The 27,209-nt window shown below is 43.2% G+C and overlaps 1 protein-coding gene and 1 long non-coding RNA gene across 4 annotated transcripts in view; one reads left to right on the top strand and one right to left on the bottom strand.

Annotated features, from left to right (window-relative positions):
• The window catches only part of LOC139574467 (uncharacterized), a 436,827-nt gene that overhangs the window by 75,252 nt on the left and 334,366 nt on the right, over window positions 1–27,209 (bottom strand). The gene's annotated exons all lie outside the window — the stretch shown is intronic.
• fstl5 (follistatin-like 5) overlaps window positions 1–27,209 on the top strand; it is a 227,331-nt gene that overhangs the window by 48,125 nt on the left and 151,997 nt on the right. For 2 of the 3 annotated variants that reach the window (XM_071399063.1, XM_071399064.1), the window contains exon 4: window positions 24,738–24,989. In XM_071399063.1, the coding sequence (XP_071255164.1) occupies window positions 24,738–24,989 (252 nt within the window). Of the gene's footprint in view, window positions 1–21,185; window positions 21,368–24,737; window positions 24,990–27,209 lie in introns of those variants that run through there. The other variant, XM_071399065.1, reaches the window with a different exon arrangement.

Below are 27,209 nucleotides of genomic sequence, written 5' to 3'. Positions count from 1 at the left end.
CAAAGTGAGTTTCTATGCATGCTGTTTTCAAAAGTAGACATATCTTTACATTTAGACGTTGGTCCCATAAAATCAAATCAAATCAAATCAAGTTTATTTTATATAGCCCTTCGTACATCAGCTAATATCTCGAAGTGCTGTACAGAAACCCAGCCTAAAACCCCAAACAGCAAGCAATGCAGGTGTAGAAGCACAATTCAAACAGATCCAGAATCCAGCAGCACATAAGCAAAAATGACTTTGAATGTCAGAATGGAAGAGACAAAGACGGACAGAATACACCCATCTCATTCCACAACTCAGTGTAATTGAAATGCCAAATGAAGTCTGGGGCCATAGCAACACCTCTGGCTGTTCGGCTCGGTACAAAATACCTTGGGATGTAGTTGGGGAAATGCTATTTGTTGGAGTAAATATACTATTTCAATTTAAAATATTGAATAGCTGGTGAAACAGACATTTAAAAGATATATTATGTCCATTTGGTGCCACACTGAGCTACTATTTGGAACAAAAGTTTTTCGGAATTGGAAATTGCAGTTTTCTCCCAGAATAACAATCGCCTTCAATTTTGAATTCAATAGCAGACATAATTATCAAATTGATGAAATTATTACTTTGTACGCTAAGCATCCCCACCCCTACACCACCTCCCCACCCTACTTTGAATAATACAAAGGCAGTTAATACAATTATTTGCCCCCGCTATGGGACTGGGTTACACTTTTAATAACTTTTCACAGCAGTATGTAAGAGCGGAACGTTAAACATTGTGCAATGCACTGCACTTTCCGCTGACAGACTTATTGGTGGAAGACTTCCTGTTGTTTCAAACATGACACAGTCACATCCCATAGTCTCCCAACGAGTTAGTATGTAATAGCTTTCATAAATCTTAATCAAGTTACGGGAATTAAGATTCACAGAATGTAATAGACTTTTAATAGAACTCCTTTTTGGAGAGAAATCAAGAAGAAATTGAGAAATCGCCTGAAGATATACTGAGAAGTAAAGAGGCCTTGGGAATAGTTGGATGACATAAGGTGCATGACATGCTAAGTTTCTCATGGACAACAGTGACTCTTGACCGACGAAGCCTTAGTGGACAGGTGGGCTTCACCTAAATACAGTTGAAGTCGGAAGTTTACCTTAGCCAAATACATTTAAACTCCGTTTTTCACAATTCCTGACATTTAACCCTAGTAAAAATTCCCTGTCTTAGGTCAGTTAGGATCACCACTTTATTTTAAGAATGTGAAATGTCAGAATAATAGTAGAGAATGATTTATTTCAGCTTTTATTTATTTCATTACATTCATAGTTGGTCAGACGTTTACATACACTCAATTAGTATTTGGTAGCATTGCCTTTAAATTGTTTAACTTGGGTCAAATGTTTTGGGTAGCCTTCTACAAGCTTCCCACAATAAGTTTAATACATTTTGTCCCATTCCTCCTGACAGAGCTGGTGTAACTGAGTCAGGTTTGTAGGCCTCCTTGCTCGCAAACGCTTTTTCAGTTCTGCCCACAAGTTTTCTATAGGATTGAGGTCAGAGCTTACTGATGGCCACTCCAATACCTCGACTTTGTCGTCCTCAAGCCATTTTGCCACAACTTTGGAAGCATGCTTGGGGTCATTGTCCATTTGGAAGACCCATTTGTGACCAAGCTTTAACTTCCTGACTGATGTCTTGAGATGTTGCTTCAATATATCCACATAATTTTCCTACCTCATGATGCCATCTATTTTGTGAAGTGCACCAGCCCCTCCTGCAGCAAAGCACCCCCACAACATGATGCCACCATCCCCGTGCTTCACGGTTAGGATGGTGTTCTTCGGCTTGCAAGCCTCCCCCTTTTTCCTCCAAACATAACGATGGTCATTATGGCCAAACAGTTAAATTTTCGTTTCCATCAACCAGAGGACATTTCTCCAAAAAATATGAAGTATTTTTGCAGTTGCAAACCGTAGTCTGTTTTTTTTTATGGCGGTTTTGGAGCAGTGGCTTCTTCCTTGCTTAGTGGCCTTTCAGGTTATGTCGATATAGGACTTGTTTTACTGTGGATATACATACTTTTGTACCTGTTTCCTCCAGTATCTTCACAAGGTCCTTTGCTGTTGTTCTGGGATTGATTTGCACTTTTGCACCAAAGTACGTTCATCTCTTTGAGACAGAACACGTCTCCTTCCTGACTGGTATGACGGCTGCGTGGTCCCATGGTGTTTATACTTGCGTACTATTGTTTGTACAGATGGACATGGTACCTTCAAGCATTTGGAAATTGCTCCCAAGGATGAACCAGACTTGTGGAGGTCTACAATTATTTTTCTGAGGTCTTGGCTGATTTCTTTTTTTTCCTTCAAGCAAAGAGGCACTGAGTTTGAAGGTAGGCCTTGAAATACATCCACAGGTACACCTCCAATTGACTCAAATTATGTCAATTAGCCAATCAGAAGCTTGCCATGACATAGCCATGACATAATTTTCTCAAATTTGCCAAGCTGTTTAAAGGCACAGTCAACTTAGTGTATGTAAACTTCTGAACCACTGGAATTGTGATACAGTGAATTATAAGTTAAATAATCTGTCTGTAAACATTTGTTGGAAAATTTTATTGTATCATGCACCAAAGTAGATGTCCTAACGGACCTGCCAAACCTATAGTTTGTTAACCAAAAATTTGTGGAGGGGTTGAAAAACGACTCCAACCTCAGTGTATGTAAACTTCCGACTTCAACTGTACATGTTAAAGCTGCCTCAAGAGAGTTTGTAATCTCTATCTATCATATACGCACGGTAGCCTATACTGTAGATGCACTTGAAAAAGCCTTGTGAATGACCCCATCGACTTCTAATGGTCTTGTGGGAGCCATATTTGTGGTCACTCAGACGAATGGTACAGTGGGTAATGTTCCACTCATAGTAGGCAAAAAGTCACCATCAGAACTATTCAACAAAAATACGATTTAACTGATATTTCCTCATTTACATTTATATTGTAACTCCAGGAAAGGCTCCACTCTACATAAGAAAAGTCAATATTTGCATTTGCTGAATATTCATGGCCGTGAATCCTGTGTACAGGAGGGACTGCACACTTTTTCTAAGGTAATGTGTATAATTTTTGGCCAACAACAGAGATATATGGCCTTAAACGAGGTGAAACAAATCTAATTGAGATTCATTATCAATACTCTCAGTGATCCACAAAGATCAGTGGTACTTAGAATGGAGGGCATGATGAAGGAAGGTCAACACAGTTGACTGAAGGTCAACACAATAATTGTAGAGGGAGCATTATCTTGAAGGACGGCCCTAGCTCTTGGCCAAAATCCTCTTTAATGCATTCTTTATCTAGGCACCAAGAGTGGATCAGGACTGGATCAGGATTCAAGCTTTAAAATTAGTTCTTAAGTAGCTCAACTTATCTACACAACTCCGTGGCTGAGAGGGCTAGAATCAAGTTCCTGTAATTCCACAGTGGTTTAGCCGAAAGTCTATTCATAAGCATTCCTCAAGAGGAAATATCTCACTTTGCTCTCTCCAAAGTTTGATTAGAATTGCGACGAAGACGGTAGTGCAAGTATCTAATCCAGGGTATCCCAAACTCGGTCCTGGGGCCCCCCATGGGTGTACGTTTTGGTTGTTGCCCTACCACTACAAAGCTGATTCAGATAATCAAAGCATGATTATGAGTTGGTTATTTGAATCAGCTGTGTAGTGAAAAAACCAAAACGTGCACCCGGGGGACAGGACCGAGTTATGGAACCACTGATATAAGCCATTGTGTTGTGGTGAAATTAAAAATAGGAAGATGTACAAAGACCTTGGGCCTGGAGAGATGAATAATGCTCTTAGGGTTGTAACTCCTAAGAGTTCCCCCTGATTATGCTCCTCAAAGTTTCTGTGATTATTATCAGGGCAGCTGCCGAACATACATTTTTTTATTTTATTTTATTTATTTCGCCTTTATTTAACCAGGTAGGCCAGTTGAGAACAAGTTCTCATTTACAACTGCGACCTGGCCAAGATAAAGCAAAGCATTGCGACACAAACAACACAGAGTTACACATGGGATAAACAAACGTACAGTCAATAACACAATAGAAAAATCTATATACAGGGTGTGCAAATGTAGTAAGATTGGGGAGTTAGGGCAATAAAGAGGACATAGTGGCAAAATAATTACAATTTAGCATTAACACTGGAGTGATAGATGTGCAGCAGATGAATGTGCAAGTAGAGATACTGAGATGCAAAGGAGCAAAAAAAATTAATAACAATATGGGGATGAGGTAGTTGGGTGGGCTATTTACAGATGGGCTGTGTACAGGTGCAATGATCGGTGAGCTGCTTTGACAGCTGGTGCTGAAAGTTAGTGAGGGAGATATGAGTCTCCAGCTTCAGTGATTTTTGTAATTCGTTCCAGTCATTGGCAGCAGAGAACTGGAAGGAAAGGCGGCCAAATGAGGAGTTGGCTTTGGGGATGACCAGTTAAATATATCTGCTGGAGTGGGTGCTACGGGTGGGTGTTGCTATGGTGACCAGTGAGCTGAGATAAGGTGGGGCTTTACCTAGCAAAGACTTATAGATAACCTGGAGCCAGTGGGCTTGGCGACGAATATGAAGCGAGGGCCAGCCAACGAGAGCATACAGGTCGCAGTGGTGGGTAGTTGTCACGTTCCTGACCTTATTTCCTTTAGTTTGTCTTTGTTTAGTATGGTCAGGACGTGAGCTGGGTGGGCATTCTATGTTATGTGTTTCTATGTTTAGGTTCATTGTTAATTAGCCTGATATGGTTCTCAATCAGGGGCAGGTGTTTTACGTTTCCTCTGATTGAGAACCATATTAAGGTAGGCTGTTCACACCGTTTGTTTGTGGGTGATTGTTCCTGTGTTAGTGTTTATGCCACACGGGACTGTTTCGTTTGTTCCTGTTCGTGCGTTCTTCGTTGTCTGTAAGTTCTCATGTTCAGGTCTGTTTACGTCGTTTATTGTTTTGTAGTTTGTTAAGAGTTTTTCGTGTTCGTCTTTCTTTAAATAAATCATTATGTCTTCATACCTCGCTGCATATTGGTCCGAACGTTACAGTAGTATATTGGGCAATGGTGACAAAACGGATGGCACTGTGTTAGACTACATCCAATTTGCTGAGTAGAGTGTTGGAGGCTATTTTGTAAATGACATCGCCAAAGTCAAGGATCGGAAAGATTGTCAGTTTTACGAGGGTCTTTTGGGCAGCATGAGTGAAGGAGGCTTTGTTGCAAAATAGGAAGCCGATTCTAGATTTAATTTTGGATTCGAGATGCTTAATGTGAGTCTGGAAGGAGAGTTAACAGTCTAACCAGACACCTAGGTATTTGTAGTTGTCCACATATTCTAAGTCAGAACCATCCAGATTAGTGATGCTAGACGGGTGGGCGGGTGGGTGCGGGCAGCGATCGGTTGAAGAGCATGCATTTAGTTTTACTTGCATTTAAGAGCAGTTGGAGGCCACGGAAGGAGTGTTGTATCGCATTGAAGCTCATCTGGAGGTTTGTTAACACCGTGTCCAAAGAATTGCCAGAAGTATTCAGAATGGTGTTGTCTGCCTAGAGGTGTATCAGAGAATCACCAGCAGCAAGAGCGACATCATTGATGTATACAGAGAAAAGAGTCGGCCCGAGAATTGAACCTTGTGGCACCCCCATAGAGACTGCCAGAGGTCCGGACAACAGGCCCTCCGATTTCTCTATCTGAGAAGTCATTGGTGTACCAGGCGAGGCAGTCATTTGAGAAACCAAGGCTGTTTATGCATTTCCAATGCTTTTGACTTGGGGCTGTGGCTTCGCAGACAACCATAAGGGCACTTGGTTCTACATCCTGATTCTGTATCTATGACATGTAGGGATAAATAAATAGGGATAAAAAAAAAAATTACCCTCACTTTCTGAAGTTCATCTCCCTTTTTCTTCCTATCTTAATGGCTATATCCTTGATCATCTCTAAGCACAGTGTAGCAGATAGAACACTTAAAGTTTAAAATTCTAAAAAATGAATGACTGGATTGGCTTGGCTTGGTGCACATTGTATCAGCAGCACCATCTTTGTCCGAGAAACTGCAGAAGAAAAGAGAAGACAACCTTGCAGGCTCCCACTCTTTCTTAGGTCGCCTCTAAGGCCCCTGTCATTCTGAATAGATACATTTTTCATTGCCCTTCCGTTTTTTTAAATTATGGAAATGTTTTGATCTAATAAGAAACAGTTACCACTCAAGGAGCATTTTTTGCGTTTTCAAACCCACCTGTTTAACAATCTCGGTTTGTTTTCAGCTTGATGTGGGTTCGGAGTCTTGCTAAGCTAACGCCATGCTTTAGACAATAGTGATCTAACCAGTAATCAAACATGATGAGTTTATGACAGAGGAAAAGCTTCAAGCCTGTTACTAAGCTTCTCAAGAACACACCGACACAGACACACACAAAATGTGACATTCAGCATGTTCTTGTGTTCTTTTCACACACTATCAACTAGCTGTTCTAATCGAAAAACAAAAACCCATCCTCAAATGAACTAATTCCACATCATAATATGAACACATTACTGGGACATCTGTTTCTGTTCACTTCACCAGAAAACCAAGGGTCAAAAAGACAAAAAATAACAACCGTACCAAAACCCCCCACGATATCTTATATCAACAGACACACGATGTGGCTAGCTGCCACCAGCAAGACAGCTTAATGTTATGTGAATTAGCGCTGGGAGTTGACAATTAGTCAAGCATGTTGTGCTGTGACAAATAGGTCCGTTTACTGAGATATTATGAGAGATGCATTCTAATGCGTACACTATTCACTGATGAGGCCAAGGAGAGTAATGGGACGGAAAGTTCCATCCTGGACGAGTGAACGTGCAGTTGGATGGCACAAACAGCACCTTAACACTCCAATCATGTGCTTCAGTCTAGAACAGGGGACTAATGCTCACTTGCAGCCAATCGATTGGCTGAGCACTCTTGGCTAGGTTTAGCTTCTTGTGGCAACAGCAGTACTTTCCTGTTGAATAGTTAGCTAGCTCCCTTGTCACCATGTTTCTGTTCAGGCTTCAGTTGTGAGCTACATCGAGAGGAACCCAAAGGCCTGTGTGATGTAGTAATTTATGTGGAAGGGGGGCATCAATGTTTAAAATATTTTTGAGCGTGCTTTAATAAATGGTGGCCAAAACTTTTGCACCTCAAATAGTCACTTATGAAATGTTGTATATACAGTGGGGAGAACAAGTATTTGATACACTGACAATTTTGCAGGTTTTCCTACTTACAAAGCATGTAGAGGTCTGTAATTTTTATCATAGGTACACTTCAACTGTGAGAGAAGGAATCTAAAACAAAAATCCAGAAAATCACATTGTATGATTTTTAAGTAATTAATTTGCATTTTATTGCATGACATAAGTATTTGATACATCAGAAAAGCAGAACTGAATATTTGGTACAGAAACCTTAGTTTGCAATTACAGAGATCATACGTTTCCTGTAGTTCTTGACCAGGTTTGCACACACTGCAGCAGGGATTTTGGCCCACTCCTCCATACAGACCTTCTCCAGATCCTTCAGGTTTCGGGGCTGTCGCTGGGCAATACGGACTTTCGGCTCCCTCCAAAGATTTTCTATTGGGTTCAGGTCTGGAGACTGGCTAGGCCACTCCAGGACCTTGAGATGCTTCTTACGGAGCCACTCCTTAGTTGCCCTGGCTGTGTGTTTCGGGTCGTTGTCATGCTGGAAGACCCAGCCACGACCCATCTTCAATGCTCTTACTGAGGGAAGGAGGTTGTTGGTCAAGATCTCGCGATACATGGCCCCATCCATCCTCCCCTCAATACGGTGCAGTCGTCCTGTCCCCTTTGCAGAAAAGCATCCCCAAAGAATGATGTTTCCACCTCCATGCTTCACGGTTGGGATGGTGTTCTTGGGGTTGTACTCATCCTTCTATTCCTCCAAACACGGCGAGTGGAGTTTAGAGCAAAAAGCTCTATTTTTGTCTCATCAGACCACATGACCTTCTCCCATTCCTCCTCTGGATCATCCAGATGGTCATTGGCAAACTTCAGACGGGCCTGGACATGCGCTGGCTTGAGCAGGGGGACCTTGCGTGCGCTGCAGGATTTTAATCCATGACGGCGTAGTGTGTTACTAATGGTTTTCTTTGAGACTGTGGTCCCAGCTCTCTTCAGGTCATTGACCAGGTTCTGCCGTGTAGTTCTGGGCTGATCCCTCACATTCCTCATGATCATTGATGCCCCACGAGGTGAGATCTTGCATGGAGCCCCAGACCGAGGGTGATTGACCGTCATCTTGAACTTCTTCCATTTTCTAATAATTGTGCCAACAGTTGTTGCCTTCTCACCAAGCTGCTTGGCTATTGTCCTGTAGCCCATCCCAGCCTTGTACAGGTCTACAATTTATCCCTGATGTCCTTACACAGCTCTCTGGTCTTGGCCATTGTGGAGAGGTTGGAGTCTGTTTGATTGAGTGTGTGGACAGGTGTCTTTTATACAGGTAACGAGTTCAAACAGGTGCAGTTAATACAGGTAATGAGTAGAGAACAGGAGGGCTTCTTAAAGAAAAACTAACAGGTCTGTGAGAGCCGGAATTCTTACTGGTTGGTAGGTGATCAAATACTTATGTCATGCAATAAAATGCAAATTAATTACTTAAAGATCATACAATGTGATTTTCTGGATTTTTGTTTTAGATTCCGTCTCTCACAGTTGAAGTGTACCTATGATAAAAATGACAGACCTCTACATGCTTTGTAAGTAGGAAAACCTGCAAAATCGGCAGTGTATCAAATACTTGTTCTCCCCACTGTATGTTTATGCAGCCCCAGCAAAGGCAAGACATTGTCACAATGTTGCAATTACTGTGGTGGTGGTCGTGATGAGACGGACTCAACAACACCTTTTCAAAGCATAAGCTTACGTGCCAACGCAAATTACAAAAACGTCATAGCCCACAACCTTGTACAACATCGGCACTATTGGCAAATGTTGAGCAACAACCTTGTAACAAAGCTCCAATGTCCTCCAATGTAACATTGTGACTACCTATTGGCTGCATTCCTAGCAATGTTGTGTTGGCAGAGAAAAAGCATAAAGTATTTGGGAATCATTCTCCCATAGGGAGATATAGACCTATCCAAGTCATTGAGGACTTGGACAGATGCACCACACTGTTTTAAATTAAGAATTTAAGTGAAGAATCTATCCCTCATAACAGTAGCAAAGCTTTCATGTATATATGCCTTTTAAACCATTCCAAATATTTCATGAGGTATCTATATTGAACAACGTTTTAACTGTTGGGAGTCACTCAGCTCAGCGCAACTCAGTGCCTACCCAGGCTTTTACTGTAGTAACAGCCCAGAGGAAAAATATTTTGCTCAGAGTGGTCTTTTCTTAATCTCCGAAGAAATATGGGAGATATCAATTTTGTATGATTTAGTAATCACATATCTGAACTGTTTCTCATAAGGCTCCCTTAGGAGCAAGGAAGAGATGAAAAAGAGAATGAATTCTTGAGACTTTCATGAGACAAATGAGCTTGGATTGATACTTACATTTGAGAAGTATGACAAATATATGAGATCTTATCATTGTATCCTCATGAGACCATTCATGTCTCATGTATTGCTCCAGAAAACCCTTTTTGAGATACAGGAGCCAGCTATATTTACAGGAGCCAGCTATATTAGAGCCAGCTCATATATTAGAGCCAGTTCTAACCACACGGAAAAAGTTACCGGGAGAGGTTAGGTTGCTTGTAATACAAAATTGTATTTCTTGTAAAGTAACAAAATAGTGGCATTGTCTAAAATTGGAGTGACATTGAAAGTGCTGTCATTAACCCCGTTTCGACTGAGAGCCAAAGTGGAAAGCTCCCTGCAACATGCCTAGGGGATCTGTTTAAAAAGGGGTCAGTCAGAACATACCAGCTTATAACTGGTACAAACTATACCACCTTCAGACCTAGTAAAACTCCCTATGAATGCAGCTAAAGCCACAGGAATGGTGTACTCTAATAATTGGGAAGCAAGTACAGGGAGTGAATTTATTAAATAAACGAACATAGAATACAACAAGAAATACGAGTAGCGTACAGACATATAAACAGAAAGAATAACACCTCGCCAAAGGCAAGCAACAAGGATTTCTTTGCTTTTTTACAAGCATTGGTTGGCTCGTCAGGCTTCCATTGCCAAAGCTACCGGGGATGCCTCAGCTAGCTTCCATGCCTCAGCTGGCTCGACAGGCTCTCAAACTACCGGAGATGCCACAGCTAGCTTCCATGCCTCAGCTGACTCGACAGGCTCTCAAGCCTCGGTTTCTCATCAGGCTCCCATGCCTCAGCCGGCTCGTCAGGCTCACATGCCTCAGCCAGCTCGTCAGGCTCCCATGCCTTGGCCGGTTCAAAAAAAACAATTCTAAAAGCTTTATCAAGAGCAAGGTATTGTGTTTCATTTGAAAACAGCATCACATTTTGTAAAAGCAGAATATTTCAGGTCATCCTAACCCCCAACTGGTTCCCACGCCTCAGCTGCCTCAGCAGAAGCGACCGGTCTGCTACTGGTCCTCAGGACCGTCCCTCTGGTCGGTGTCCTGCAGCTGGAGCCGCGCGTCAGGGTGGGGGTACAGTCACGTCTACTCCTGCTCTATTGTTTCTGTTTATTGTTTCTCTTTGTATGTTTCAGATCTGCACGCTACTTGTGTTTCTTGTTTTGTTCCATGTTTGTTTATTTATTAAATTCATTCCCTGTACTTGCTTCCTGATTCTAAGCGTGCACGTTACAAATTACATTATTTATAAGGTTTGTCACAATGCCAAAATATTACCAACAAAACAATGCCAAGCCAAAGAATCAAAACATCATGGCAAAATGTTTTTGTTACTGATATTCACATCTCATATCAATATAACACTGAATTTTACCTTGCGCTATTCACAAATGTTATACGCCTGTGGTAGCTACTGTGATTGTGTGAGTGGTGGTTATTGTGTCTGCTGTGGTTGTGTGAGTGGTGGTTATAGTGTCTGCTGTGGTTGTGTGAGTGGTGGTTACGGTGTCTGCTGTGGTTGTATGAGTGGTGGTTACGGTGTCTGCTGTGGTTGTGTGAGTGGTGGTTATAGTGTCTGCTGTGGTTGTATGAGTGGTGGTTACGGTGTCTGCTGTGGTTGTGTGAGTGGTGGTTATAGTGTCTGCTGTGGTTGTATGAGTGGTGGTTACGGTGTCTGCTGTGGTTGTGTGAGTGGTGGTTATAGTGTCTGCTGTGATAGGGGCCTTGAGGAGGTGCATGGAGGTCCGAGTAACGGGGAGCTTTGTATGCCACGACTGAGAAGGAGACAGCAGAGGAGGAGGAGGGCAACATGTCTAGTTGCCTAGTTAAATAAAGGTTAAATAAAATAAAATAAAAATGTCCTGTAGAGGATAGCCACTACTGGTCAATGGCTCAGCGCTCTATCCAACATGTCTGACAGAAACATTGTGACAAAAAGAGGATTTAGATCAAACATTGAATATTGTGATCCTAATGAATAGAAAAACATTATTTATATAATAACAACAATGTGGATAATTGCTCAACTCTAACTGAGCAGTTATGCTAGTCTCTCTAGCCTCCCACAATTTTCAAATGTTTTGGCTGAACAGCGTCTGTATGTAATAGAACATGAGTTTGTCATAGAAGAACTACGTCACTGCCTACATCACCATCTTATCCACTTTAATAAAATACTAAATAGTAGCTAGCAAGATGGATCAGAGAGGTTATTTTTAATGAGTGCATTTCGCAAGTGGTTTGTTTACATCAACTACATTCACTAAAATCACTGCGAAGATTTTGTCTGCAAACTTTGGTTTCGAATCACAACGTTCTGGCATTATCTGCCTCGTTATTTGTTGGGAGAGTTGTCTGTATGAAGAGGACCCACCTAAAGGACGCACCACGGAACAATTTTCTTTCCCTTTTTGAAGTTGACAAAATAGTCCATCATTGAAACCAGACCCTAGTGACTTGCCTAGTGTCAGGTTTTCAAGACTTCTGTTATGCCATAACCTTATTATTGTTTATTTTTATTTTTATTAACACCCAAAAAATGTCGCCACAAACAGGGTGCAGGGTGTTAAAATTCTAATTCAAAATAACCTTTATTTCCTGGGAGGGAACTTCATGTGTGGTGACATGACAGACGGACCTGGCTACAGCGTAGCCTGAGTCCTGTGAGTACGGAGTCCCGGAGCAAGGTTTGTAGGGTGTTCCTCGTCCGCGGGAGGAAGCAGAAGAGCCTAGGGTGTGTCTAGACGCTGTTCACTGAAGCTTGTGTCTACAGACAGAGCACGGGGTGGTGCTCCTGGGGGTGACTGCCAGCATCCCTGCAGTCAAGCCAGCTATCTCAGAAGACAGCCTCTGACTGATATCTGAAGACTGCACAGAAACAATGAGAGGGGAGAAGATTTGATACATTGCACAAAAGCAGGCAATGAGAGTCTGAAGCATGAGGGACCATAAAGGTAAATTGTGAATACATATGAAAATGGAAGTTGGATGGTTGTGATGAGCCTCGGTGAGTGTACCGTGTCGGGTTGTTTGGGAGCTGGGGTTTGAACCTACTCAGTCAGGGCCTCTTGTAGGGGGTGTGTAGGGGTGTCTGGGGTGTGTAGGAGCCACTCATCAGGTCATCATATTTAGACCTCTGCTGACCTACAGATACACACATAAACATGTGCACAAACATTCACGATCGCGCCGGAGGAGAGGGCTGCAGTCTTATCGGCTCTCAACCAACCATGCTATTTTATTTGTTTTTTCGAGTTGTTCGTAACTTGTTTTGTTCATAATGTTGCTGCTACTGTCTCTTATGACCGAAAAGAGCTTCTGAAGATCAGAACTGCGATTGCTCACCTCAAAGTGGAAGAAGAGTTCTTCTTCAATGAGTCGGACGTGAGGGATATACTACTACAGAAACCCGACCAGGCCCAGATCCCCGTGATTCGCTGGAGAAGGAAACTGAGATTTAGTGGAAAAAGATCCGGGTGCCTTGTGAGGATCAGGCGATGAGTGGCTAATCTGCCCTTGCCTTCCGTCCTGCTAGCTAATGTTCAATCGCTAGAAAATAAATGGGACAAGCTGAAAGAATATGGCACCACAACAAACTTGCCAAGAGAGGACCGCCCACCAAAACTCACAGACCAGGCAAGGAGGGCATTAATCAGAGAGGCAACAAAGAGACCAAAGATAAATCAAATCAAATCAAATGTATTTATAAAGCCCTTCTTACATCAGCTGATATCTCAAAGTGCTATACAGAAACCCAGCCTAAAACCCCAAACAGCAAGCAATGCAGGTGTAGAAGCACGGTGGCTAGGAAAAACTCCCTAGAAAGGCCAGAACCTAGGAAGAAACCTAGAGAGGAACCAGGCTATGAGGGGTGGCCAGTCCTCTTCTGGCTGTGCCGGGTGGAGATTATAACAGAACATGGACAAGATGTTCAAATGTTCATAGATGACCAGCAGGGTCAAATAATAATAATCACAGTGGTTGTCGAGAGTGCAACAGGTCTGCACCTCAGGAGTAAATGTCAGTTGGCTTTTCATAGCCGATCACTCAGAGTATCTCTACCGCTCCTGCTGTCTCTAGAGAGTTGAAAACAGCAGGTCTGGGACAGGTAGCACGTACGGTGAACAGATCAGGGTTCCATAGCTGCAGGCAGAACAGTTGAAACTGGAGCAGCAGCACGGCCAGGTGGACTGAGGACAGCAAGGAGTCATCAGGCCAGGTAGTCCCAAGGCATGGTCCTAGGGCTCAGGTCCTCCGATAACCCTGAAGGAGCTGAAAAGTATCTGTCCATAGGACCACTTTAAGCCATACACTCCACAGAGCTGGGCTTTACGGAAGAGTGGCCAGAAAAAAGCCATTACTTCAAGAAATTTTTTTGCAAACGCGTTTGATGTTCACCAAAAGGCCTGTGGGAGACTCCCCAAACATACGGAAGAAGGTACTCTGGTCAGATGAGGCTGAAATTGAGCTTTTTGGCCATCAAGGAAAATGTCTGGCGCAAACCCAACACCTCTCCCCGAGAACACCATACATGTTTTTCATCGGCAGGGACTGGGAAACTGGTCAGAATTGAAAGAATGATGGATGGCGCTAAATACAGGGAAATCTCTAGGACGGAGGTTTGCCTTCCAGCAGGACAATGACCCTAAGCATACTGCTAAAGCAACACTCAAGTGGATTAAGGGGAAACATTTAAATGTCTTGGAATGGCCTAGTCAAAGCCCAGACCTCAATCCAAATGAGAATCTGTGGTATGACTTAAAGATTGCTCTACACCAGCGGAACCCATCCAACTTGAAGGAGCTGGAGCAGTTTTGCCTTGAAGAATGGACAAAAATCCCAGTGGCTAGATGTGCCAAGCTTATAGACATACCGCAAGAGACATGCAGCTGTAATTGCTGCAAAAGGTGGCTCTACAAAGTATTGGCTCGGGGGGGTGAATAGTTAGGCACGCTCAAGTTTTCTGTTTTTTTGTCTTATTGTCACGCCCTGACCTTAGAGATCCTTTTTATGTCTCTATTTTGGTGAGTTGGGGTGGGCATTCTATGTTTTGTTCTGTGTGTTGTATTTTTATGTGTTTGGCCTGGTATGGTTCCCAATCAGAGGCAGCTGTCAATCGTTGTCTCTGATTGAGAACCATACTTAGGTACATTTTACATTTTAAGTCATTTAGCTGACGCTCTTATCCAGAGCGACTTACAAATTGGAAAGTTCATACATATTCATCCTGGTCCCCCCGTGGGGAATGAACCCACAACCCTGGCGTTGCAAGCGCCATGCTCTACCAACTGAGCCACACGGGACCAGGTATTTTGTTTTGTTGTTCTTTTTATTCAAGTATTCGTATTTATTAAAAGGTATTATGAATACTTACCACGTTGCACCTTGGTCTGCTCCTTCTCCCGGCGATGTTCGTTACAGAACTACTCACTACCAAAGGACCAAGCAGCGTGTAATGGACTCCTGGACATGGGAGGAAATATTGGACGGCAAGGGACCCTGGGCACAGCCGGGAGAGTATCGCCGTCCGAAAGAGGAGCTGGAGGCAGCTAGAGCGGAGCGGCGTTACTACGAGGAATTGGCTCGAGATAACGTGCACGAGAGGCAGCCCCAGAATTATTTTGGGGGGTGCACACGGGTAGATTGGCGGACTCAGGTAGGAGACCTGAGCCAACTCCCCGGGCTTACCGTGGCGAGAGAGTGACTGGGCAGGCACCGTGTTATGCGGGGGAGTGCACGATGTCCCCAGTGCGCACGCATAGCCCGGTGCGTTACATCGAAGCTCCTCGAATCGGCCGGGCTAGAGTGGGCATCGAGCCAGGAGGGATGATGCCGGCTCAGCGCATCTGGTCTCCAGTGCGTCTCCTCGGCCCGGGTTATACGGCACCAGCCCTACGTACGGAGTCCCCGGTTCGCCAGCACAGCCCAGTGCGGCCTGTTCCAACTCTCCGCACTTGCCGGGCTACAGGGGGTATCTAGCCAGGACAGGTTGTGCAGGCTCGTGGCTCAAGACCTCCAGTGCGCCTCCACGGCCCAGTGCATCCGGTGCCTCGGCCAAGGACAAGGCCTCCTGCATGTCTCCCCAGCCTGGTGAGTTCTGTGCCTGTGCTAAGCCCTAAAGCTCCTGCATGTCTCCCCAGCCTGGTGAGTCCTGTGCCTTCTCCCAGAGCCAGGCCTCCTGTGTCTCTCCACTCCAGTGATGATCCATGGCAAGAAGCCTCCAGTGATGATCCATGGCAAGAAGCCTCCAGTGGTGATTCATGGCACGAAGCCTCCAGTGATGAACCATTGCACGAAGCCTCCAGTGATGATCCATGGCACGAAGCCTCCAGTGATGATCCATGGCACGAAGCCTCCAGTGATGATCCATGGCACGAAGCCTCCAGTGGTGATCCATGGCACGAAGCCTCCAGTGATGATCTATGGCACGAAGCCTCCAGTGATGATCCATGGCACGAAGCCTCCAGTGATGATCCATGGCACGAAGCCCCAGTGGTGATCCATGGCACGAAGCCTCCAGTGATGATCCATGGCACGAAGCCTCCAGTGATGATCCATAGCACGAGGCGTTCAGCGACGCCCATCAGTCCGGAGCCTCCAGCGATGCCCTCTAGTCCGGAGCCTCCAGCGTCGCACTCTAGTCCAGAGCCTCCAGCGTCGCCCTCTAGTCCAGAGCCTCCAGCAACGCCCTCTAGTCCGGAGCCTCCAGCGACGCCCTCTAGTCCGGAGCCTCCAGCGACGGGTTTCATTTCGGAGCTGCCAGAGTCTCCCTCCTGTCCGGAACTGCCAGAGTCTCCCTCCTGTCCGGAGCTGCCAGAGTCTCCCTCCTGTCTGGAGCAGCCAGAGTCTCCCTCCTGTCCGGAGCTGCCAGAGTCTCCCTCCTGTCCGGAGCTGCCAGAGTCTCCCTCCTGTCCGGAGCTGCCAGAGTCTCCCTCCTGTCCGGAGCTGCCAGATTCACCCTCCTGTCTGGGGCCCGCTGCTAGGGTCCCCAGTCCGGGGTCGGTGGCGAGGGTCCCCGCTCTAGAGGCGCCACTTAAGTGGGCCAAGCCAGAGGTGGAGCGGGGTCTACGTCCCGCACCAGAGCCGCCACCGCGGTGAAATGCCCTGTACTGTCACGCCCTGACCTTAGAGATCCTTTTTATGTCTCTATTTTGGTTGGTCAGGGCGTGAGTTGGGGTGGGCATTCTATGTTTTGTTCTGTGTGTTGTATTTCTATGTGTTTGGCCTGGTATGGTTCCCAATCAGAGGCAGCTGTCAATCGTTGTCTCTGATTGAGAACCATACTTAGGTAGCCTGTTCCCACCTGTGTTGGTGGGTAGTTGTTTTCTGTTTTGTGTATTGCACCTTGCAGGACTGTTCGTTTGTCGTTTTGTTGTTCTTTTTGTTCAAGTATTTGTATTTATTAAAAGGTATTACCCGACGACGTTCGTTACACTTATTTCTTGTTTCACAATAAAAAATATTTTGCATCTTCAAAGTGGTAGGCATGTTGTGTAAATCAATTGATACAAACCCCCCAAAAACCTATTTTAATTCCAGGTTCTTAGGCAACAAAATATGAAAAATGCCAAGGGGGTGAATACTTTCACAAGACACTGTATACACTCCATCGGCAGGACAGAACAGCATTCTCTGGTAAGACACGGGACGGGTGCCTATTAATTTTGGTGAACAAACGCTGGTGCACGATATCTAAAGAAGTCTAACGGTTTTGCTCACCTGAGGTAGAGTATCTCATGATAAGCTGTACACCACACTATTTATCAAAAGAGTTTTCATCTGTATTTTTCGTAGCTGTCTACATACCACCACAGACCAATGCTGGCAGTAAAACTGCACTCAATGAGCTGTATACCGCCATAAGCAAACAGGAAAACGCTCATCCAGAGGCTGCGCTCCTAGTAGCCAGGGACTTTAATGCAGGGAAACTTAAATCAGTTTTACCTAATTTCTATCAGCATGTTAAATGTGCAACCAGAGGAAAAAAATTCTAGACCACCTTTACTCCACACACAGAGACGGGTACAAAGCTCTCCCTCACCCTCCATTAGGCAAATCTGACCATATTTCTATCCTCCTGATTCCTGCTTACAAGACAAAATGTAAGCAGGAAGCACTAGTGACTCGGTCTATAAAAAAGTGGTCAGATGAAGCAGATGCTAAACTACAGGACTGCTTTGCTAGCACAGACTGGAATATGATCTGGGATTCTTCCGATGGCATTGAGGAGTACACCACATCAGTCACTGGCTTCATCAATAAGTGCATCGAGGATGTCGTCCCCACAGTGACTGTAAGTACATACCTCAACCAGAAGCCATGGATTACAGGTAACATTCGCACTGAGCTAAAGGGTAGAGCTGCCGCTTTCAAGGAGAGGGACTCTAACCTGGAAGCTTATAAGAAATCCCTCTATGCCCTGCGACGAACCATCAAACAGGCAAAGCGTCAATACAGGACTAAGATCGAATCGTCCTACACCGGCTCCGACACTCGTCGGATGTGGCAGGGCTTGCAAACTATTACAGACTACAAAGGGAAGCACAGTTGAGAGCTGCCCAGGGGCACGAGCCTACCAGACGAGCTAAATAACCTCTATGCTCGCTTCGAGTCAAGTAACACTGAAACATGCATGAGAGTATCAGCTGTTCCGTACGACTGTGTGATCACAGTCACTGACATTTTCAACCTCTCCCTATCTGAGTCTGTAATACCAACATGTTTCAAGTAGACCACCATAGTCCCTGTGCCCAAGAACACTAAGGTAACCTGCCTAAATGACTACCGACCCGTAGCACTCACTTCTGTAGCCATGAAATACTTTGAAAGGCTGGTCATAGCTCACATCAACACCAGAAACCCTAGACCCACTCCAATTTGCATTCCGCACCAACCGATCCACAGATGATGCAATCTCTATTGCACTCCACACTGCACTCTCACACCTGGACAAAAGGAACACCTATGTGAGAATGCTATTCATTGACTACAGCTCAGCGTTCAACACCATAGTGCCCTCAAAGCTCATCACTTAGCTAAGGACCCTGGGACTAAACACCTCCCTCTGCAACTGGATCCTGGACAACACATTTGCCACGCTGATCCTCAACACGCTGATCCTCAACACAGCCTATAGAGAGGAGGTCAGAGACCTGACCGTGTGGTGCAAGGACAACAACCTCTCCCTCAACGTGATCAAGACAAAGGAGATGATTGTGGACTACAGGAAAAGGAGGACCGAGTACGCCTCCATTCGCATTGACGGGGCTGTAGTGGAGCAGGTTGAGAGCTTCAAGTTACTTGGCGTCCACATCACCAACAAACTATCATGGTCCAAGCACACCAAGACAGTCGTGAAGAGGGCACGACAAAACCTAAACCTAAAATATTTGGCCTGGGTCCTCAGATCCTCAAAAGGTTATTCAGCTGCACCATCGAGAGCATCCTGACTGGTTACATCTCTGCCTGGTATGGCAACTGCTCGGCCTCCGACCGCAAGGCACTACAGAGGGTAGTGCGTACAGCCCAGTACATCACCGGGGCCAAGCTTGTCAAAGACTCCAGCCGCCCTAGTCATAGCCTGTTCTCTCTACTACCGCATGTCAAGAGGTATCGGAGTGCCAAGTCTAGATCCAAGAGGTTCCTAAATAGATACTACCCCCTAGCCGTAAGACTCCTGAACAGGTAATCAAATGTCTACCCAGACTATTTGCATTGCCCCCCCTCTGGAACGCTGCTGCTACTCTCTGTTATTATCTATGCATAGTCACTTTAATAACTCTACCAACATTTACATATTACCTCAATTACCACGACACCGTTGCCCCGGCACATTGACATTGACTCTGTTCCGGTACCCCCTGTATATAGCCCCACAATTGTTGTTTACTGCTGCTCTTTAATTATTTGCTATTCTTATCTCTTACTATAATTTTTGGGGATTTTCTTAATACTGCATTGTTGGTTAAGAGCTTTTAATTAAGCATTTCACTGTAAGGTCTACACCTGTACAATTTGATTTGATTTGATTACACAAGGTTGTCATATCTTTCAAAAATACCAGTACAACGATTTTGAGTACAATCATTTTTTTATGTCTGTCACGCCCTGGCCATAGAGAGGCTTTTATTCTCTATTTTGGTTAGGCCAGGGTGTGACTAGGGTGGGCATTCTAGTTTCTTTATTTCTATGTTTTCTGTTTCAATGTTTTGGCCGGGTATGCTTCTCAATCAGGGACAGCTGTCTATCGTTGTCTCTGATTGGGAATCATACTTAGGCAGCCTATTTTCCTTTGGTGTTTGTGGGTAGTTGACTTTGTTAGTGGCGCTATAGCCCTAGTAAGCTTCACGGTCGTTTCTTTGTTTCTTGTTTTGTTGGCAACATTCTAAATAAAATAAAACGTACGCTCACCACGCTGCACCTTGCTCCGGTCATTTCCACCTAGACGACGGTCGTGACAATGTCTCCATAAAACACCTCTATGCTTCAATATTAATAATGTGTAAAAAAGGCTGTCTGCTCCTCCTCTCTACCTACTTTTCCCTCACAATCACCTGAGTTTCCCTTAGTCCCGTTAGTTTGGCTGCTCATGTACAGTATTGTACACGTTTATCTAAGGAACTAGCCTATACATATTGGCACTGGCAGTTGTTAAAGGGATACTTCAGGATTTTCCCCAGAGTTAGATGAATTCGTGGACACTATTTTTATTTCTTTGCATACAGTCTGAAGGAAGTTGCTATCTAGAGTTAGCGCAATTGTTAACTATCGTTAGAAAAATGCATGTAAGTCTATGGTAACTATTAGCAGGCAGACAAATATGAGCTTGTATGTGTTGTTCCTCCTGAGCAAATATAAAAAAAAATGTAATCTCATTTTGGTGTTAAAGAGAGACAGTTTGTGTCTAGGAGAAACAAAGGGGAAAAAGAGATCTCTTCTTGTGTTTTGCTTTCCTATGGGAATGTGAGACCACTGGCACTGCCTGTAGCATACAGTTTTGTGTAATCTAACCAATTATCTCTTGATCATAGAGCATTTAAACATAGAAATTCACTATAATTGTCCAATTATTTCCATTTAGTCCATAAACACAAACAACAGTTGTATAATACTACAGGTAAACCCATGCTTAACAGGAATTCATTCATATGTATCTAAAACAGTATCTACAGTGGGCTAGGCTATTTTTCCATCTTCCCCAACACTCTCTTCCATATTGTAAAACTCCATATTGTACAAACATACACTTGTTTTGTTATATTCATTTTCAGGTCCATGGTAGACAACACAATGGATTGCACTTTGCAATAGTTTCACTGAGGAAACCGTCCAGTGTCAAGAGAGATGCTAAATCAGATCAAACCTTGAACAACGCTCTTCAACTGAATTGCCTCTGTTAAATACCTGGCGGTTAAAAGAGATTTGTGAGATGGAAGCTATCTACTGTACTTAGTTTACCCTTATAGTCATATGCTCTGCAATACAGCGGCACACGAACACATTTGACAATCTTCTTATCATTTCTGAGCAGGCGGTCCTTTCTTGGGTGTTAATGTTAAAGTCTTTCTCAATAGAAAAATGCCACAAATGGTTAATAGTGACACTGGCGAGACCTCATCAGGCTTCTCTCTGCCTAAGACACTCCTGACAAGCAGGTTTTCATTTTGTCAGTGTGGAGGAATGAATTCCAATTGTTAGGGATTGAGAGATAGCAGGTTAAATGACACGGGCCTGCCACCATGAATATATTACTATTTGTTTTCCATGACAACAGGTAGGCTACTAAAAATACATAGTTTCTCTTGCTATCGTTAATGCTAATGCTTTTCCTCGAGTGCAGACGCTTTTCTGGTTTCTACATATGTCGCTTCTCCATGGACTGTGGTAACACAATATGTTACTGGTGTAACTTTCAAGGAACTAATCCAAGTGGGGTGACGGGTAGCGAGCAAGTTGTGTTGTGCGTCATGTCATGTAGACTTTTTGCATTGTTTAGTGTGCTGTTTATTCAGACTTGCATCCTTTTGTTCTTGCACGTGGGTCTTCTGGGGCATCTTAACTCACGGTGGTGAGATGAGCTGAGCTGAGCTGAGATGAGAGCTTCCAAACGGTTGTTTACTACACTCCCCAAGGACTCAGAGCCGCTGTTATGTAAAACCTCAGATGGGCCGGGACTTGCATCCAGGGTTTTTGAAAAAAATTAAGATGGCAATTGGAAAAAAAGACGCATTGTATATCTGAAGGCTAGTGCTGTAAATAGCATACTTTGGGGGCATGCTTATGAATGTGAATGAGAGTGGTTCAGTTAGATTCAGCTTTGTGATGTGTTTGAAGGCTTCAGATTCAGAAATGCATTACAAAGAGAGTACGTTGGCACAAGCCTAAGAGGTAAATGTTTCTGGTAGACACAAGGCACTTGATATTTATGTATCATATTGATTTCTCAGAGCATGATGCGAGGAGTTGTGCACAGGCACAGTATTGAGATTTCCATCCTAAATGCTATTGTCTTTGAACCCCTGCAATGTCATTCTGGTCATGTCTGCTGAGTCCAGAATTAAACATGATCTGCATCTCATTATGAATGCATAGCAGGACGTTGCCCTTCAAGTGATGTACACTGGGGTCAACATATGTTGGGACCTTCAGATTAAGCACAGGGCTGAATAAATCTAGTACCAACTGTATCCCAGTGAGAATGACTTCCTTTTCCCTTGTTCAGCATCTTGTTTACTTGACATCTTGCTGTTTCATTCAAATCAAGGCAATTCCCCATACTGAAATTGCTTTGTGAGCTGTGAAGTTTGTATATAAACTATCCTTTCAACTATGCAAATGTATCTGTCTATCTGTCTTTCTGACAATCATCCTCATTGCTATACAATACAGTTATGAATAATTAATGACCATTTTCAAAGTGAAAGTTCCAAATATTTTATATACAGTACCAGTCAAATGTTTGGACACACCTTCTCATTCAAGGGTTTTTCTTTATTTTGACTATTTTCTACATTGTAGAATAATAGTGAAGACATCAGAACTATGAAATAATACATATGGAATCATGTTGTAACCAAAAAAGGCAAAGGGTGGCTATTTGAAGAATCTCAAATATAAAATGCTTACTACATGATTCCATATATACCTGTTTAAATAAAGGTGAAATAAAAAATAAATAAAAACGTGTTATTTCATAGTTTTGATATCTTCACTATTATTCTACAATGTAGAACATAGTAAAATAAAGAATAGTGTTCTAAAACTTTTGACCGGTAGTGTGTGTGTGTATATACTGTATATATATATATATATTTTTTTTTTCTTCATTTGGTAGAGCCAACTACAATTAGAAATGCGGTAACTCTAACCATCGCCCCAAATCGTATACTCCCTCCCTCTGCCCCCCTCTGCATGCCTTTCTTTTTGAAACGTCGAGTCATCAATAAACTAATCATTGCATGGAATTAGTCATTTGTCTTTGATGTCACTGGATCACCCAGAGATTGGGCGTGCATACCAATTAACAACTCCCTCTGCCCTTCTCTGACCCTGTCCGTGGCGTTTGGGCACCTCGCTGTGCAACACAAAACCCATTGAATAATCATTATGCCACCGCACCAAGGGAGATTAATAAACCCCAGCAAACCAAAGCCATTGATTGGCTCAAATGTACACACTTGTATTGTTTAATCCTCCCTGACAGATAGGGGCTAATACACCCACGGGGAGTCGCTACCACTGTGACGAAGCCTCTTTACCAGTCAAGTCGTTTGTTTGTTTGTTACTGTATTCAGGTTCCCTGCCAACGGTTTGCCTCGCTGACCAATGACAGTAGATGGTTTTTATTTCCCTCTATAGTGGGTTAGAACACCATGTGCACCTCGTGCTGCAGATGAATTGGCCATTGTAAAGAAGACATCTGAGGCCCTGAGGCATCGTACCATCGTGATGCACCACTCAATATTTAGTGGTCAATAGGAAAGCTGTGGAGAGCTCAGATGATTACAGAGAACAGTAATGCATCTCCTTGTTTATACTTTGGTCCTAATGTATATTTAAGCAATAAGGCCTGAGGGGGTGTGGTATATGGCCAATATACCATGGCTAAAGGCTGTTCTTATGCACGATGCAACACGGAATGCCTAGATACAGCCCTTAACTGTGGTATATTGGCCATTTACCAAAAACCCCAGAGGTGCCTTATTGCTATTATAAACTGGTTACCAACGTAATTAGAACAGTAAAAATACATGTTTGTCATACCCATTGTATGCAGCTGATATACCACGGCTTCCAGCCAATCAGCATTCAGGTCTCGAACCACCGAGTTTATAATTCATATTATATAGCTCACTGCAGCTGTGGATTGATTGTCAGATAAATGGTAGAATTTCTAAATAGTGGTGGGGTTTGTATATAGTACGACAGCGCTCAAACTAGAGTCAAAGTTGCACATTTTTCTTGTTACTTTATGCGCAATGTTTTTACCCTATTCAGACGTGGTGGAATGGTGCCCTGATGATCATGGCAATATACAACCCCAAAACAACATCATTAGAGCTCCAGCAGATAAATTATGCTTACTGGGTGAATGTTCCCAGTTCAGTATATTGTTTCAGTGAACATCATTATTCTCAGTGGGATTGTTTTTCCAGCATTGGTGGCCATTTTCTTTTTCCTCTTGAGGGCGATTCCATAGGGCAATGGAACTGGTAGATAGGAGATCCAAGAGAGAGCAACCTGCCATTACAGAGCCAATACATTTGATACGGTTCAGAGGTTATCGTAGTGACTGCTCCTTGCCTTGTCAAGAATACTTCCTGCTCATGAAGGTTGGCATGTTGACCACACGATACTCACTCTGCCTGGAAAGTAGTACAAAATAATATAAAACACAAATATTTGCCTCAAGGAATATAGTAAATACTTGTATTAAACCTGATAGTTACTATAAGTGAACTCCAAAAGCTTTTAAAACTCTGATTATCGTCCTCGTACTCTTCTAGTTTCTGATTTGAAGGTTTCTAAGCTCTCGTAAAACCTAGAGCTACTTTAGGCCTTTTAAAGTCTAACGGTCATACTATTACTCGTTTATTGTTCTTTTTTATGATATGAACATGTCTTTACTTTGGCTTTCCTTGCAGGGTTTTTAGGCCATAACAATGGCTTCCAGAGTCCTTGTGAGCACAAGTACTGTGGCCTGGGGCGTCACTGTGTGGTCAACCATGAGAGCAGTCAAGGGGAGTGCATCTGTCTGGACCGCTGTAAACCACACTACAAGGCAGTGTGTGGCTCGGACGGGAAGCTGTACCAGAACCACTGTGAGCTCCACCGGGCCTCCTGTCTGGGTGCACAGAGGATAACCATCATGCACAGCGAGGAATGCTTCTACAAAGGTAAGAATTACAACTCATAGCTTCATAAAATTGCTGTCATGGAACTTTATGCAGGAGCAAAGTACAGATGTAGGATCTTAATTTGACCTATATTGTCACAGCAAAATAATCCTACAACAACAAGATTTTAAGGTTTGTTAGCTGGCCGAAAGTAGGATACATAAAAAGTGCATTACGGTTAATATTACCGTATGTTAGTGTGGGTTTTCAGTGAATTCATGTAAACATTCTCAGCAACAAAAGAGTGATCAAAATAAGATGCTACACTTGTAGTCGCAGGATATGAGTTTTATCTTCTTTATGCTCTAGATTAGAGCTTTGGAGAAGCCACCAGAGATCCTGCCTCATTGCAGTTCTCAGAAATGCCTGTCTTGCACAGAATGTTTGTTTGTTGTTAGAAGTAAGGATTTTGTACAGTCACGGAGCCATCTCTCACATTATGAACCTGATACAACATAATGTAGCTACTTCTTGTATCTCTATTAGTTTCTCAGTTGATGCAAAGCATTGCTTGTTTATATAATGGGCAGGTGGTAATACTGTACACACCAATGCTCAGACTTCCCTAGAGACTTTAAGATGCTCTGGAACATTGATTGTGCAAAGACACCATGTATTTTCCGTACATGGTAAGGAGTTGGCTTATTGCTTTTAGAGCTCTCTAGGTGGCGTAGACCATGGTGTAGGTCCCAATAATATCACCTTTTTCCTGAAGTGTGCACTTGTTCACTACTTCCCACAAATATGAAAACATTTTCACCACAGGAAGTTGGTGGCACCTTTATTGGGGAAGGGCTCATGGTAATGGCTGGAGAAGATTGAGTGGAATGGTATCAAATACATCAAACACATGGTTTCCATGTGTATGATGCCATTCCATTTGCTCCATTCCAGCCATTATTATGAGCCGTGCTCCCCTCAGCAGCCTCCACTGGTTTCCACCATATTTCTTATACCAGGCATTTCCTTTAGAATCAGTGAAGGGAAGTAAACAAGGTCACACTTTGGAAAGAAAGAGAGATCAATGGGACACACCAGGGGCATGAAAGAAAGGTCAAAGCTATGTCGTATAATAATATTCATGAGAGAAACATTAGATTGCCTTTAATTTTGCAGGATACACAATTACATGGTTTCTGTGCAAGTGAACTGCTGCAAGCCAATTGTCACACTATAATAATCTTCTGTAACAGTATTGCTTCCGTCCCTACACTCACCCCCTTTTTTCCAAATGGTATTTCTGACATGCTTCGTAGACAACAGGTATAGACTAACAGTGAAATGCTTAGTTACGTGTCCTTTTCCAACAATGCAGAGAGAAAGATAAGATATAAATAAATGGTAACTTGTCACCTGGTGTCATAACACGGTCATAACCATGTCATAATATGTCATAACAGCTGACATAACTTGTCATAACACTGTCATGACCCATATATTTACACCTGTTGTGGCATAAATTGTGTTATTTTATGGCTGGTTATAACAACTACATTAAAGTGTCAAAACCCACAATTATAAAAAATTCAAACAATTCCTGCCAAGAAGTTTCCTTTTGTTTGAAATGTTGTTTCTTTGTTGTTGTTGTAGTCAATTCTTTACAGTCAAGTTTTTTTTCATCACATTTTAAATAACTTGTAGAAAATACACTTTATGATCCTGTCATGGAGCATTATGTCCATCCTGTATCACTTTACTTGGAGTAAGAAAATACACTTTATGATCCTGTCATGAAGCATTATGTCCATCCTGTATCACTTTACTTGGAGTAAGAAAATACACTTTATGACACTGTCTGGAAGCATAATGACCATCATAATCATATAAGTCAGATAGGCCTATCACGTACATGCTCTTACATCAGTCATCAGTCATCAGTCAAAAAGAGGGTGCTTTGCCCTGCTCCTGAAATCTGTCCCTGCATTAATTCCAGTCATCAGCAACAGAGCATTAGGGTAGGTGCATGTCTGACATCAATGTGTGCGTAATTACAATGATAATTCAATATGGTCAAGAAAAAAAAGATATGTATAACATAAAAATATTGTTGACAAGTAGGCTATGGTGTAATTGAATGTTTTGCCTCTTGTGGTAGGTTTTGTGAGTTTTGACACTCTTGTGTAGGTGTCATAACCTGAAAAATATGGGTTGTTTATGAATTCGAAGGACCAATAAAAAGGGATAGAAAAAACTTTTTTAGGCCATTAGTAACCACCACAG

This window comes from Salvelinus alpinus, chromosome 4 (assembly GCF_045679555.1).
Source record: "Salvelinus alpinus chromosome 4, SLU_Salpinus.1, whole genome shotgun sequence".
NCBI classification, from domain to species: domain Eukaryota; kingdom Metazoa; phylum Chordata; class Actinopteri; order Salmoniformes; family Salmonidae; genus Salvelinus; species Salvelinus alpinus.
The sequence above is the reverse complement of the archived record's forward strand: the minus strand, read 5'-3'. Positions and strand labels throughout refer to the sequence as shown.